General features: G+C 39.5%; 1 protein-coding gene across 6 annotated transcripts in view; it reads right to left on the minus strand.

The window, feature by feature from the left end:
- The window catches only part of FNDC3B (fibronectin type III domain containing 3B), a 332,852-nt gene that overhangs the window by 141,531 nt on the left and 174,493 nt on the right, over nt 1–16,828 (minus strand). For all 6 annotated transcript variants that reach the window (XM_087440025.1, XM_087440022.1, XM_004424734.3 and 3 more), the window contains exon 5: nt 293–536. In XM_087440025.1, the coding sequence (XP_087296151.1) occupies nt 293–536 (244 nt within the window). The remainder of the gene's footprint in view (nt 1–292; nt 537–16,828) is intronic.

Genomic DNA, 16,828 nt, shown 5'->3' on the forward strand with positions numbered 1-16,828 from the left:
CCTTTTCTAAAAGAAGAGGAGGAAATCCCACTCCCTGCTCCCTTGTAGGGTGAGCTAAGGGGCAGAATCTGGGAAAATATAAATAATGAAAGAGATGCAACTCACAAAGCGAATTTTGCAAGACACAATTCAGGATGAAGAAAGCTAGGAATCTCTCACGAGCTTCATACAGCAGATAGATCCTCTTCTACCACGCTCATTACAGAGGAAAAAAGGGCTCTCTGGCTATCTTAAGCTACACAAGCGCTGTAACCAGTTTCAACAGCTCCAGATGCCAGCGATATCTACTCACCTTGCTCACCGTATATTGTAGGGGGAAGATGATGCTGAGGAAAAAACTGCGGTGGCATGTCTCCAGGTCCGGTAACAGGTGGGTAGTAAGCCGTGTGAGAGTTATGAATAAAATGCGGGTGGTGAGTCAGGTAAGGGGGTAGGTGATGGGTTGGAGACATGGCCGAGGGGTAGCTTGGGGGATAACACTCAGGAGACTGGGGTGTGACCACCACCCGGCGGACTCCAGTATTGTCTTCAATCACCTAAAGAAAATAGAAAAGAGAAAGAGTGTAGTATGTATTATTAGCAAAGATATACAGTATGTAATTACTTCTCCCTGAATTTTCATTTTCTCTCCTCCATAGGAAAAAAAAAAAAAATAGTGTATGTTGAATTCTGGTTCTCTAATTCAACCAGTTAAATGAATTTTAAAAGTAATAATATTTAACCACTAAAATTTATGAAAATAAACTTTTCATCAACCACCTGATTCTGATTATACAAAACTTTTTGGAGAGATGAACAGCTTGATAATAAATCTCATTCGTCTCGTAAAATTTTCACAGATGAAATCTTCTTCCAAGTCTTCTTGGAAGAAGATTTTTGAGAACTTCATCCAAGAAGACTTGGAAGAAGACTTCTGAAGACTTCATCCAAGACAAATGAATTTAATGCGTGCTTAAGTTGACTTTAGGAATGACTTTGAATATAACTATCAGTTCAGTGGTTTTCCAGAAAGAAAAGACTTTCTGGGCCACATAAGTGTGCTTTACAGCACTGAGTTTGCAGATCTGCCTGATAACACTCAGCCCCATTCCTGCGTTAGCATGCACGGTTCCATCATCATAGCTCTAGGAAACAAAGGGAACATTAAGTTCAGAAGCCATAAGAGTACCAAAAGGTCATTTAATCTGGGATGAAGGATGTGGATGAAATGAGGGGATTCCAACCAGTGCAAAACTTGAGCAACCCCAAACCAAGATGGACACCTTTGCTCTCAAGATACTCAGATGATCTAATGAGTGTTGTGAAGGGAGACACTATGACGAAGGACTTGTTATGAGCAGAGTGAGCCAGTCAACATTCTATCCATACTTTATTCAAATGTTTTTTTGTGTGTGAGGAAGATCAGCCCCGAGCTAGCATCCGTTGCCAATCCTCCTCTTTTTGCCAGGAAGATTGGCCCTGGGCTAACATCCATGTCCATCTTCCTCCACTTTATATGGGACGCCGCCAAAGCATGGTTGCCGCAGTGGAGCACACGAACCTAACCACTACACCACCGGGCCAGCCTCTTCAAATGTTTTTTTAATTCACCCAAGGAAAGTAACATACGGCAGTACAATGCCAGTTTATTGCCTCTGTGGCCAACTTCATGCTACCCGCTCTAAGAGCAAACAATTTTGTTGAGACACAAGATAATAACTAATACAACAGATAACCATAAACAAAAGGTAAAGCAGTGGGGTATACAGAACAAGAGCATGGAATGGCAGAGTCAGGAAGGCTTCAGGGACCTCAAAGAATTAGTAGGGCTGGGACAGTTGAGAGAATGGCCCCAGGGTTAGGGTCCTGCAAGGAAGGGGACAATGACGGCGTAAGAGTAAACTTGGAAGCCAGGCCCAGGTTGCCCAAGAGACCAGCTGGTCTAAATCAAGTATTTAAGACAATCAGGTGCACACACCGGTAGAAAGTTTTGTGTTTTTTAAAAAAAAACAAAACAAAACAAAAAAACACTGGAAATTAAACTTGCATATTGAAATAGACTTCTCATTACACCTCAGGAGGCTGATTATAGGCCAAAATAAAATGACTTAATCATGTCTAAAACATTCTAATAAAAAAAAATTACACTAAACTTCATTTTTAAAAATACTGTTCAAAACAAAATGGAAAGTTTATCAATGTTAATCTGTACTTTAGTGTACAAGATAGGTTTAGTATGAATTAATAGCCGTTAATCTTTACGTTAAAAGAAAAATCTTTATGTTTATTAATGAACCTATTAACATAATAGTTTCAGAATTAACTACTATGTTAACAGTTCACTCATAAAGCTACATTAACTCCATAAAATTAAGATTCTGAGTCATACTCCCTCCTAAAGCTTACGATGCAGCTTTTTATGTATTCATTAATAAATTTAACCTCTTCTTGGCCTTGGCAAGCTAATCACATTAACCTCATTTATGAATGCATGGCTGCTAATTTACAGGTATATGCGAAACGTTGCTTAAACCATGACATTGGAAATTCTAATGCATGTACTAATAATTATCATCAAAGCATCTTCTATTTTGTCTAAAATGCAGAGCATGAATATGATGTTTGGTAGCACACACTCCCCATCTTGCCACTGACTATTAAGAAGAAAGAAAGAGGGAGAAAGTGTCCCTCTTTCATGGAACTTTCATTCAATCCTATGCTAGACACTGGAAGGTCCACAGAGGGAAAGTATTTGTTTTCTAGAAATTTATAAACCTTTGTTATTTCAGTCATAAAACTTCCAATGGGGTGTCAGCCTGGTGGCGTACTGGTTAAGGTCACACATTCCACTTCGGTCGCCTGGGGTTCGCTGGTCCGGGTCCTGGGTGTGGACCTTATCACCACTCATCAAGCCATGGTGAGACAGCGTCCCACACAGAAGAACTAGAAGGAACTACAACTAAGATATACAACTACATACTGGGGACTTGGGGAGAAAAAGAAAAAAGAGGACGATTGGCAACAGATGTTAGCTCAGGGCCAATCTTCCTTAAAAAAAAAAAAACCAACTACTTCCAATGCTCAACCAGCCACACAGACTTGACCATGCAGCAAAACAGAAACAAGGCTCTCACTAAATATGAAGAACAACTCTGGGCTTGTAAATAGGGGTAGTTATAATGAAAATAATTTATTTTGATTTTATCATTTAATTTCTGACTCAAAAGTGCTTTGGAAAAAATGTTGGGCAAAAAGCCCAAACAAAGAGAAGAATTCTAGTCAAGGAAATCAAAAGAAACAAAAACAAAAGAGATACAGAGCTGAAACATTATCTTTTTACTACTATATTTTGCAGGAATAAGTATTTCCATTTATTAATTTAAAAAATTAATAAATCCGAAGTATAAATTAGCCTTTACAAAAAAATTGGTTTCCAGTTAGAAAACTAAGTAGCTTTTTGAAACTACAAATTGCCTGCATATATGATAATTGTTTGATACTCCTACTTTTAATTATCTTAAATTTTTCTGTGATATTTGTGAAAGTCTATTTACATGTACATTTGTAATGGGACACTTTCAGAAACCTGCTCTCTCACCAATTGACAATTATCTTGTCATTAAAAATATTTTAAGAAATAAAGTATTAATTCTGAAATAATCAGAACTAAAAATCAAAAATATGTGCTATTTTATCTTTCTTCCATAATAGAAATTGCAGCATATTTAATTATTAAATTCAGTTTTGATCTATGTCTAAAGAAATTATGCCTATGTTGCCCCAAAGAATAAGAAAGTCTGAGGAGCGGGGCCGGGCCAGTGGCGCAAGCGGTTAACTGCGCGCGCTCCGCTACGGCGGCCCGGGGTTCGCCGGTTCGGATCCCCGGTGCATACCAACGTACCGCTTGTCTAGGCCATGCTGTGGCGGCGTCCCATATAAAGTAGAGGATGATGGGCACGGATGTTAGCCCAGGGCCAGTCTTCCTCAGCAAAAAGAAGAGGATTGGCAGATGTTAGCTCAGGGCCAATCTTCCTCACAAAAAAAAAAAAAAAAGAGAAGAAAGTCTGAAGAGCAATAATAATGCACAAAATAACAAGTAACTCAGGAAATGGTGGCAACAACATTCTTTGCTTACGGTTCATAAAGAAATATATTACTGTAGCAGAATTTAGACGTTAGAAAGAGTTCACTCCAAAAACCCTAAAGCAATAAAATGTGCCTTCAGTCTTCACAAATGACCATGGAAAAGACAGATTCACTTCCTTTTGGAATGAATGAAATTGTGACAATGTCCAGAGACAGACAAATCACCTATATTCAGCTCAACAATTATTTCCTGACATATACCATGAGCTGAGCAGTCGGTATTCAAAGGTGAGAAAAAAACAGTTGCTAAGCAGTAAGATTTACCTACATAGCCTAAGAAAAATATAAAGAGAAAAATTAGACTAAGTCTTAGTAAGTGCCGTTCAAAAATCAGAACAAAGTATTGTTTTTTCAGAAATCAGAACGAAGTATTCTTCATCTAGATTTTTTTCCAGCTCTGTGACTCAACAGAATGGTCACTCACATATCTTCTCCAGAGAAGCACAGACCCTTGGAAAAGATCACTGTGCTAGGTTCTCAGGTTGCCACCTGTTAGGGGCTGAAATGTGCGTCCAACCCCCCTTCATTATTGAAGTCCTAACCCCCAGTACAGTACCTCAGCATGTGACTCTATTTGAAGACAGGGCCTTTAAAGAAGTAATTATGGTAAAATGAGGTCATCTGGGTGGGCCCTAATCCAATATGACTGATATCCTTATAAGAAGAGGAAATTAGCACACAGACATGCGGAGGAAAGACCATGTAAAGACACCAAAGGAAGACCGCCACCTACAAACCAAGGAGAGAGGCCTTAGAAGAAACCAAACTTGTAGCCTCTAGAATTGTGAGGAAATAATTTCTGTTGTTGAAGCCACCCAGTCTGTGGTACTTTGTGATGGTAGCCCCAAAAACTAATGCACCGCCTATGAGAGCCTCTCACGTTTCCTCTGTCTTAAGTTCTACCAGCCTTGACTGCTTAAAGAAAACCCTCTTGGAAAAAGTAATGCAGAGGCCAGCCTGGTGGTATAGTGGTTAAGTTCGCACACTCTGCTTCGGCAGCCCAGGGTTCTTGGGTTTGGATCCCCGCGGCGGACCTACGCACAGCTTGTCAAGCCACGCTGTGGCGGCATCCCACATACAAAATAGGGGAAGACTGGCACAGATGTTAGCTCAGGGACAATCTTCCTCATCACAAAAAACAGTAATGCACTTATCCTTCAAGTAGAAACACCCAGCCACCTTCCTCAAGGTAAGAAAGAAAGTCAGCCTGACAGCAAATAGCAGCTAGTTTGATTCTTTATCACGTCCTTTTATCCTGCTCCATAAGTATTTACTGAGAAACTTCTGTGTGTCTGGTATTCTTGCTATCCTGTGGCCTAGACACAAGGATGAGAGGCTTAGAGAACAAGGCACAAAAGGTTACACAGGGAAAATGTTTGTCTTACTTGCAGGAGTGTTTTTAGAAGTATGACCAAGAGAACCATTAAAACAAAATAAAATAGCCTGGAGGCAACAGCAAGAGGGAGGCTAAAGGAGCAGCACGGGGAGGGAGATGAGACAGAAACTCACAGCCAGAGCCTGTGCTCTGCCAGCTGCTTGACATGGGTTATCTCATCTAACTTCCTTAACCGCCGGAGAATTAGATATCAGCATCCGTGTTGTACTGGAGGAAACCAAAGCATCGCATGATTAAAATGTAAGACCAGTTCAGTTGCAGAACCAGATTTTCCTTCTGGTCTGTACTCCAAAGTTTTCATTATGTGAAAGAAGAGAGTTATACGTAAGTTAGCTATGCTGAGAAATAAACATGCAAATAATGAACTGTAAGAAATAGGATAGCTGGCTTATTAAGAGATGTGAAAGGATTCAAGACACAACCAATATTTATTGAATACCCGCTGCTCTGTTTTAATACCCTTTACCTGAAATAAAGCAACACATGTTAAGGTCCTGAAACAGCAACTGATACACAATAGAAAAATCTTACCTAGCAATTACTACTATTAATATTCCCACCTCCTTAAATCCTCTCAACAATCCTATGAGGCATATACAGTCATCCCCATTTTAGAGACAAGAGGAATGAAGCTCAAGGAATTTAAGCTAACTAGCCCAAGAGAGCTATCTGGGGAGGGAGGGACAATTATGAGTCCAAGACCTAAAAGAATCTCTTAAAAACACTTACACTTTGAGCGTCTTTTCTCAGAGCTAACAGAGAAGGAAAGTAGTTCCCCCTACTGAACTGAAATGCTCCACAGGAATTTTAATAAACTCCTGAGTTCCTAAAACTCTCTCCTTCTACTTCTTCTAGGTTGCAAGCGACAAGAATGAAAGGAAGAGTTTAAAAGATAGCAAGCAAAAGAAAAATTTTAAAAGGCTGCCCCAGATGGCCCGGGATGATCCAGGAAGTGGGCAGGGCAGACTGCACGTGGACACACATGAACCAGCGTGCATGCAGACAATGTGCGAGGTCTGGCGGCCAGCCTGCTGTGGTGGCAAGAGCACCGAGTGAGCTGCCTGCTCACAGAGAACTGGGACCAAATGAGTTCGTCAAAGTCAGGCTTAAGTTCAATTCCTAACTGCTGCCAACATACCTGAAGGGGGCTCCCAGGCCAGTCCAGGAAGGGAAGAAGTCTCAGCTAACGCTGAGCACGCAAGCAGTGATCAAGGAGAAGAAAAGGCCGGGCAATACAGAACAGCTGCATGGACGGAGGGACGGGCAGGCCAACAGTCCAAGCTTCTCCCAGCCAGACTGGAGCTCAGCCCTCACCAGCACCCCTGTCCCAAGCGCGGATTACAGATCGGTCTCACCACCCAACTGCAAGGCCCTCGAGGGCACCTGGGCACACAGGAGGCTTTCAATAAATGTTGGCTAAATGAACTAAGGAGTGAAAAAGCAAGCAAAAAAATAGAATAGTTTATCTGCTTAGATTTGATGTCTACAGGAGTTATTAACACATTCACTGTCAAATGTTCCCCCCATAACTCAGCATCTGACACGCTACTCTAAAATGTCAGATAATCTAAACCCAGTTAATTCTTGATCTGTCATTCCCGACCCTCTTATTTTAAATAAGTGTGATTTTACCACAAGACAGACACAGAAAAATGATACACTTCCAAGGGAAGTTCTACTTCAATCCCCAATGCAGCTGAGCGGTTTTATTCATCACCAACCAGGAACACAAAGCATTGGCTCTCACCTCTCCTTTCTGCACTGACTCCTCACTCTGCGTCTTCTAATACAGCGAACAATATAAGAGGAAAAGCAAGTTGTTTTTTTGAAACATAAGGACTGTACTTTCCCTCCTCCATCCCCTTTTTGCTACTACAGATGAAACTCCCACCACCGTCACCCACATACCATTAGAAGAAAGTGAAAACTGGAATAAAGGAATAGTCAAAGAGCAACCAAAGAGTTCCAGGAGCAAGTGGTCATCTATTTCACAGATGAAGCTGAGTTATTTGACTTAAAACCGGGGGCAGAATTGAATGCATTTCCTAAATCTCCTGCCTGACTTTTCTGTCTTTTCAGATTTAATGATTACAACTGTAGTTGATAACATCAAACATTACTTCTCAATCTCATTTCTCTTCATATCTGTAATGGTTAACACCGATGAAATCGTATTTGCTCTTTCCATTGTTTCATTATCATTAATGCCCTGAGACAATAAACCCTCTAGGTTTAGAATCAGCTCCTTTTGCCATACAGCATGGTTATTTTTGTAGCCAAATGGAAAAATAAATTATTGGTGATGTTTCTAGGTTTCTAAGAGCCCTTTTTATAATATCAAAGGATTACCCTGCAGAGTAGTTACAGCTTGATAATAGATATCCTCTCCTGAATCAAGAAAAGAAAAACCAGTTCCCGCCAATGGTTAAGTAAACAACCAATTTCATCTGCTTTATAGATAACCAAACCTAAGGTTTTAAGTAATAAGGTGATTCATGAATGAACAAAAGTTCCCCAACCATTTTACCTACACACTCCTTTATATCTAGAAATCTTAAATTTTCCATTGGTGCTTGATTTTTAACCCACACGCCAACTCCAGGTAATGGCTAAGGTACAGACTGGGGGGATGGTTAGATCCAGATAACAAATCTGAGGTTGCCGTATAGGGGACCACGAACTGAAGGTACTGATACGGTACTTGTCGTCAGCACTTCTGGGCATGAGTCTCAGAGACACGATTGTTCCAAGGGTGACCAGGATAAGGAGATACCCTCATAAATGGCAATCCCGCTCTGGTGGCTTTATATTTGCCCACACTTTTATACCCAGGGAAACAAGCCAAGATACTCACACTTTCGTGATGCTACAGCTGAGGGGACGTTGGCAGTAATTTATTAAGACCTTCCAAATTAAGAAGGAAGCCCAGAAAGGTTGGAGACACACCTTATGAACTGCAGAACCGAGGCTGGGTCCTCAGTTGGCTCCGGCTCCATCTTACCACACCTCAGCTGCCCCAACCCGAGGGTCCCAAGGGGACAGAGAGGCCTCTGTTTAGAAAGAGCTACGCTTCTCAAGGCACTGCTGAGAGCCAAGAGGCCTATTCTTCAAGCAGAAATATAGCCCTGGACACTTATGCTAAAGGCAAAACGGCACATTTGATTAATTTGGTTTAACAATTAAAGGTGATAACAGCTCCTGTGATTTGTATATCACTTAATAGCTTATAAAGTGCTTGGCACAGAACTTAACTCGCATAATACTTAGAAGATCCTCTAACATAGGCAACATCATAGTCCTAAATTCTAGATCAAAAAACTTTAGGAGCAATTAAGTAACTTAAGGCCAGCTAAGTGGGTGACAAGACTCATACCCAAGTACTCTGACTGGAAATGCTGTGCCTTTTCTATCACATTTTATTGTATGTCAACAACCCAAAAACCAAAAAGAACCACATTTGAAGATGAAAAATCAAATGTATTCCTCCCCAATATCTGTGTGGCACACAAGAACACTGCACAAGTGAGAAGAACTACATCCATACAGTTTCGAGTAATAAAATGGACCATTATTTCAGACTAAATGGAAATGTTTTAAGGAACAGAATATTTGCCAGAAGACAGATAGTAAGTAGAGAATTGATGGTTTAATTTGTGCCAAAGTGAGCTGCCTTTAAGATATTAATAAAGCTGTCAACAGCAGGCATCTGCGTGTAGTACCTGTTCTTGTTACTCCAGTACCCTTCACTGATCAGCACAGAAGAGATAGCCAATCACATCTTTTCAGGCCAGCTTCTCAGACACGTTAATGTCTATGGAAACATAGACTGATTGTTCTAGATTTTACCTATGAATTTTATATTTTACATTTAAAAATACTTCACCAGTCTGCTGATGGGTTCCATGGCACAAGAAAGGATGAAGAATCCGTGCTGATGATACTCAGATCACATTTATCACAGAGCAAAGTATGTATGTTATTATATAAGTCCAAGTCTGTAAACCTGATGGGTTTCAAAGAGTGTGTATGAATATAAAATTCACCTAACTTTGGTAAAGTTTTGTAGGCAACAGTTGGGCAAAGGTGTTTTTCTAAGAAAAGTTGTTACATATGACAAATAAGAGTTATTAATTTTAGAAAGACAGACAATAATTGTTCAATAAAATCAAATATAATGTAATATGCATAATTTAATCCTTACTAATGATTCAGAAGTGACATTGTCTCAATATTATTATTATGAAAAACAACTATCTTTTTTCTATGGAAGTGAAGAATAGCATTTTTGTCAATAGAATGCTAAATACCAAAGGAGTGTGCCACACTGTTTTGGTAATGATTGCTTAAAAACTTGTACATTCTCACTTGGTCTCCTTTTTAAGGAACAATAGGAACAGTAGAGGAGAATCACCTAATTTTAGATTAGAAAAGAGTCTCAGAGATCTTCAAATACTTCCCCCTTTCCCTTCCTCTCTCCACAAGATAAAAATGACTCCAACCAGCCAGTCAGCCAAATCTTGATAAATGCCTACTATGTGCTGGACACCTTGCAAAGAACTGGAGATCTAGTGATGAACAGTACACTAGGGTCCCCGGCCTCGTGGAGCTTCAATGCTAAAAGGAAGACTAACAATGATCAAGTAAACAAACAAATGAAACACCCAAATAACTAACTTAAAATATTCTTATTAAAATCACACAGGGAGTTGGAGGCAGAGCCCCACCTGCTCTCACGTTTCCTCCTGCTAATCCTGTGTTCTATTATGCCACAATGCCAGGATCTCAGAAACAAAGGAAAGAAATCCAAGAGAAAATGCAGAACAGGGAGACAGAGAGAAGGCTCAGAAAGAGGAAACTTGACAGTGCTTTGAGGGGAGGGTATGTCCCCGGTACATCTCTTTAATTTAGCGCTGCCAACCCTGTCTGTAATGGCTCCTCAGACAAAACAAGCTAGATAATGAAAAATAAAGTTGCTGCAAATCTGCTGATAATGGAAACCAAAGCAGAATGGACATAAAGTGCTCTGCTCTTTTCCACAGAAGCCCCCAACCCTCATGCACACACGCTGTTCATTGTGGAACATTTCCTAACTTCCTATAGAAAAATCAATTCCTCCAAAGGACTTAAAGTCTTGAAAGAGATTCCAACTCTTTTATTATTGGCTGCCAAATGAGTCTCCTTCTCAGTCTGTCGGGGCAAAGGGCAATCCCCCATGCTCCTTTCTGCTCATCATTTTCACAGTGCTGAAGGTGAAACACAGCACTGCTTTAATCCCAGGCTGTAATTACCAAAGGGAAGCAGTTGAGGCTAATGTTTATAATAGCTCAGCTGGCTTGGCTGAACAAAATGGGGAAAGGCATTCCCTGGCTTCCACCTAACAGGCCCCATTATTTCTCCACAGGGGCTCTGATTTCTGGCCGACTCTTGAAATAATCCTCATTGGAGAATGACCAACCAAACCAAAATTTAAAAGCATTTTTAAATAGATTTCTTGTCTCTCCCTGGACAAGAGAAATGGAATATACATAATTTCAAGAGGTTTTCTCCATTAACTAATACCCAAAACAATGGAATGAGGAAAAGTGTGTACTTCTGCTATAACCACAAAAACACTTATTTTGACTACTATCTGAAGTCTTCAGGTTACATCAATTAATTTGGAAAAAGAAGAGATGGTTTCCCAAATGATAGAACACTAACTTGGATGTTTCACTTTTTCTTTTTGTATGCTTTTTGAATCTCTGGGTCTACGTGAAGCTTTTCCCTGTAACATTTGAAAAATGTTTCATAAATTGCTATGGAGGCATGGAAAATGAAACTCAAGACATCTGCTTAAGAAATTTTTACATATAAATTATTCAAAAAGTTAATGATGAGGTTAAAAAATTGAGAAAAACCATGGCCAGTGTACAATGAAAGGAAAAATTTGCTTCATACTGTGTGATCTCAACGTGTATTTAGGAAGGCAAACTCTGCCAAACTGTCACTGAAATTGTTCTAACAGTCTTCTTCACTGTAACAGCTACCACTTAGGGAATGCCCACGGTGGACTACACACCTCACATGACATTTCTCTTAATTCTTACCTCTACCACCTCAAGCAGGTATTCGCATATGTGGCGAAAGAATCTGTAAAAGTTACATGGGAAGCAGCCGTGGCGGAATTCGAAGGCAGGCCTCTCCAAGTAACGTCCACGGTCTTCCCAACCGTAGTCCTTGCTCAGTTTTCCCATGGTTTCAACCCTAATCCCACTAACAAAAGTTTTTATATAATGGAAATGATGGTAATGAGTGTGTTAAGACTGAACTAATTCCCTCTTACCTAAATCCACTTTCTCATAATTGAAAAAAAACACACTAAATTTTCTCTGAAGTTGAAACTGTCAGGTTGCTTCTTGCTCAAACACCTCCCAGCCTTCCACCAAAAAGTAAAGCACAAAACACACACACATACAATACGTAAGAGCCTACTGTAGCAAAGCCTACTGAGTTGAAATGACAAGATTCCTGTCCCCTACCCCAAGTCCACAGCTTCAGTCCTTCTCAACCTAAGAAAACATAGATGGTGCTATTGACTACACCTCTGAGCAGAACACAGCTGTCTCTTCAACTCCAGATGTTTGCCTTACTATAAGATTATCTGCTCATTACTGACATTTGTATTTTGTCAATTTGATCAATAAAGCACTTTCAGCTACTAAATTATGTAATGCATGCTAGAATCAAGAATTTCTCCATTGACTCAGTTTACAGTTACAAAGGTAACATTTTTAATCATTCACTTGCTTCCCTCTTCAGTTTCCTTACAATAACGGACCATCTCCTAAGTGAGCAGCTGGTGTTTTAGTACTGGAGGTGCACAAGTAGGTATGCCACACATCCACACTCTCACTGTCAGAAAGTAATGTACACAAAGCAATACATCCATCGAGGTAGGCTCTGTCACTAACTTTGAGATCACATCATAGCAGGAAACAGGTCAGTAAAATCAGAAATGCCTGGGTTGCAATCCTGATTCTACTCAGGGCCTCCAGCTTCCTCACAGGTAAAGTTAGGATGGTGAAAACTAGAGATGTAAACATAGCCTTTAGGACAGTGCACACCCTACACACAGCAGTTATGACCACCATCATCACCGGCACAAAGACAGGCTGGGCCATTTTTCCCAGCTGTCCCATTGTTTGCTGATGAATAATTAGGACTAGTCACTATCTTTTGCTCTCCCCTTATTTTGTAACGGCTTTATTGAGATATAATTTATAAAATCTGTCCTTTCAAAGTGTCTGATTCAGTGGTTTTTAGTATATTCACAGAGTTGAGTGACCATCACCGCTACTTAATTCCACATCTTTTTCATCACTCCAAAAGGAATATCATACTCTTAGCAGTCACTCACTAACACTGTCTCCCCCAGTCCCTGGCAACAACTAATCTATTTTCAGTGTCTATGGATTTGCCTATTTTGGACATTATATATAAATGGAATGATATGGTATATGGCTATTGCCATCTGTCTGCTTTCATTTAACATAATATTTTCAAGGTTCATCCACATTTTAGCATGTATATCTGTACATCATTCCTTCTTATGGCTGAATAATGTTCCATCGTATGGTTATGCCACACCCTGTTTATCTATTCATAAGCTGATGGATATTTGTGTTGTTTCCACTTTGGGGCTATTATGAATAATGCTGCTGTGAACATTCACAAGAATTTGTGTGGACATATGTTTTCTTTCCTCTTGGGTATATACCTAGGAGTGGAATAGCTGAGTCATATGGTGACTCTATATTTAACCATTTGAGGAAATGCCAGACTGTTTTTCAAAGCAGCTGTACCATTTTACATCACCACATGCAGTGTTTGAGGGTTCCAATTACTCCATATCCTTGTCAACACTTGTTATTATCTATCTATTTGACTAAAGCCACCCTAGCGTGTGTGAAGTACATTTCATTGTGGTTTTGATTTGCATTTCCCTGATGGTTAATGATGTCCAGCATCTTTTCATATGCTAATTGGCCATGTGTACGTCTTCTCTGGAGAAGTGTCTGTTTTGATTCTCTGCCCATTTTTAAATTGGATTGTCTTTTTATTCTTGAGTTGCAGGATTTCTTTATATATTCTAGTTACAAGACGCTTCTGAAATATATGATTTGCATATATTTTCTCACATTCTATGAATGCTCTTTTCATTTTGTTGATGTGTCCTTTGAAAAGTTTTAATTTGGATGAAGTCAAATTTATCTATTTCTTTTTCTCTTGCTGCTTGTGCTTTTGGTGTTACACTGAAGAATCCATTGCCTAATCCAAGGCTACAAAATTTTACTCCTAGAGTTATATAGTTTTAGCTTTTACACTTATGTCTATAACTCATTTTGAGTCAATTTTTGTATATGGTGTGAGGTAGGGGTCCAACTTCACTCTTGCATTTGGAAATCCAGTTGTCCCAGCACTATTTGTTGAAGAGACTATTCTTTCCTCCACTGAATTGTCTTGGCACTCCCCCCTCTCTCAAATCCACAGAGTATTTCATTCCTTGCAGGTATATATCACTCTGATCTTGCTAGTTTCCCAGCTATCAGGTGATTCATTACTCTAGTTGAACCTGCAAATCTCTGAAGCAAATCTATGAACCTCTCCTATATTTACTTTATTTCAGCTTGGCCAATCACTTATATTTAAAAACACTTATCAAGTACCTAGTATGCACCAGGTAGTATTCTAGATTCTCAGATATAATCTTAATGAGGCACTAAGGGTTCTTGGGGATGGTTATAAAATGTAGTGTATTTCATGACACAGATGGGAACAAAGTGTCAAAAATGCTGAAGAAACAGAACAATCATTTCTGTGTTGGAGGTTCTGAAAGGGTCACAGTGAGAAAGGGCATTTGAATGAGAAGAATGATTGAACTGTCAGACAAAGAGGGGCTCTAGAATATTCCAAGAAGAGGGGAAAAATGGACAAAAAAGTATGTAGTTGAGAAAAGGCCAAGAGACAGAAGTTTAAGGAGGCAGCAATGTGGGTCAACAGGTAAAGGTGATCCTCAAAAGGAGAGCAGGGTTGAGTATTAAGGATCCATACACTACACTAGAGAACTTGAACTCGACTTCTATGCAACGTACACCCAACTCTAGATGTGAACAAGGAAATCACACATATTTGAGGAAAAGGACTGTGGGGATAAGATGTAGAATTGACTCCCATAGAGACAGAGTAGCATTGGGCATTTCTCACAGTATGTCCAGCAAGGAGGGGAAATTTTCTTTCTTTTTTTTTTTTTTTTTTTTTTGGTGATTTTTTCTTTCCACGACTGCAGGACAACAGTGTATTTTGCTCCTTAGATCTCTTGGTGCTGACAAGTCTCGTAAGACGTTTTATACTTGGTTCCACCCTCCTCATTTCTTTGAAGTATGTATGCTGTCAGCCTCAAAGAAGACATTGTACATGCATCCTATCAGTTTCTCAATTTTCTTCATATTAATAATCTCTATTACTCAGATACTTCACTGTCCAATATCATTAAAGATACAGTGTTACCACTGAAGGTCATTTAACTCTGGGCCCACCCTCTGATCAGGGAGCCCAATATAAATGGAGCTGAACACATGCCTTACAGACTGCTTCTTTCTCTTTTTCAATTCAGAATCCAAAATATTCCATTTTTACTATTCTTCCAATATCTTTCAGCACTTTCTGTGATAATTCTCAGTTGAGAAAGTATCTCACTATGCTTCCATCATCAGTTTTATGAAAGTGAGTTTACAACTCTGCTTTTACTCTTTCTACTTGGATTTTCTATAGAAGTTTCAGAATCAGAAATATAGCACGGTCTAAAAGTCTGTTTTTTCTAGGACTCCCAATATATATTTTGCAGTTAGTATAATCACAGCAACACCACTAGTAAGAAAAAGCACACTGCAGCTTCTCTCCACTAGAACATTCGACTATTTACTGGTATTCCTTAAATGGACCTTTAGCACAAAAGGAGGTGTTATTTCTGCCATCACAATGGTGAGAACTGTACTCTGTTCAATGGAATGAAACACTTCCTCAAAATAAATGAGGAGACATAATGGAACTCTACATTCCTTGTTTTTTTCTCTTACTTGACTGGTGCAGGGACTGTGATCCATCATCATGTGTCCTGGCTGGAAGGGCCTGATCTGCACCCTTTTCTCCCCCCAGTGATTGTTATTTACAAAAACTTGTGTAAAACAAGTCATTTATTTGCAACAGGGGGAAGACTGGCCAACATTCTGGCTACGCAAAAAAAAAAAAAGATGTCAAATTGGCTCATGTAAAAGTAGGAATGGAAAAAATGAAATTAGAGCGGCTGCACTATGGCTTAGTGAAGAAATGGATAAGTTTCTACATCAGAGAAGGATAAATCTTCTTTGATTCCTGCCTGCACTTCAGTAATTTTCCTACGTAGCTGCCAATTTTTTTCACCCTAGCAAAATCATTAAAAACAGAAAATTACAGATTTTGAAACCACTTTAAAAAGCAGACAGAGAAACAGAGAACGAATAGAAAGAAAAAAAAATCTGGAAGGACATAATCTAAAAATTGTTAACACAATGAGTATCTTCTGTGGGTAGTAAAATTATAAATATTTTCTTTTTTATGCTCTTCTGTCTTTTCTGATTTTTTTTCCCCAGGAGTATAGGATGCCTTTATAATCAGAAAAAAAGAACAAAAGGAGCAAGGAGAGAGAAAAACACTGGGTTAGTTAGGTATTTGGAAAGGAAGTTGTGCAGGGAGAAGCAGGAGGCAGTCATATTGCGCAGAGCCCAGGACAAAAGCTCAAGTATATAACGACATCCACGTTCCAGGCACCGTGAACATCTTAACCTTATTCAGGTGTAGGAATATAACTTTATCCTTTAACGTTTTTTTAATCCTTCCAACATCCCTCTGAAATTGCTATCACTTTTTAAATTGCTATTGCTATTTTACTTAAGAGAAAATCAAATTTCAGAGAAATATAAGTACAAACAGCCAAGTTCTCACATCATACTCAGTAATTCACCAAGCCCAAGTCATGCCACGTTATGGACGAATGGGATTCCCATAACAGAGGGCAGGCCCTACTTATGTTAACAATGTCTCCTTTGATATTTTTACTAATAAGTCTCTGAATTTTTCCCCCAGCAAATTGTGGTACAGATGGAAGGAAACGTCTAAGGCAGCAGACTCCATGAAGGAATCAAAATCAAATGATCAAGTGTGAAACTCACCTTGGCTGAGGGCAGCCTAGTAGCTCTGCTGTTTTTCCCTCCCTCTGACTCTCTGGCAAGT

Source organism: Ceratotherium simum, chromosome 15 (genome assembly GCF_057802395.1).
Source record: "Ceratotherium simum simum isolate JZ-2026a chromosome 15, ASM5780239v1, whole genome shotgun sequence".
In the NCBI taxonomy this organism is placed as follows: domain Eukaryota; kingdom Metazoa; phylum Chordata; class Mammalia; order Perissodactyla; family Rhinocerotidae; genus Ceratotherium; species Ceratotherium simum.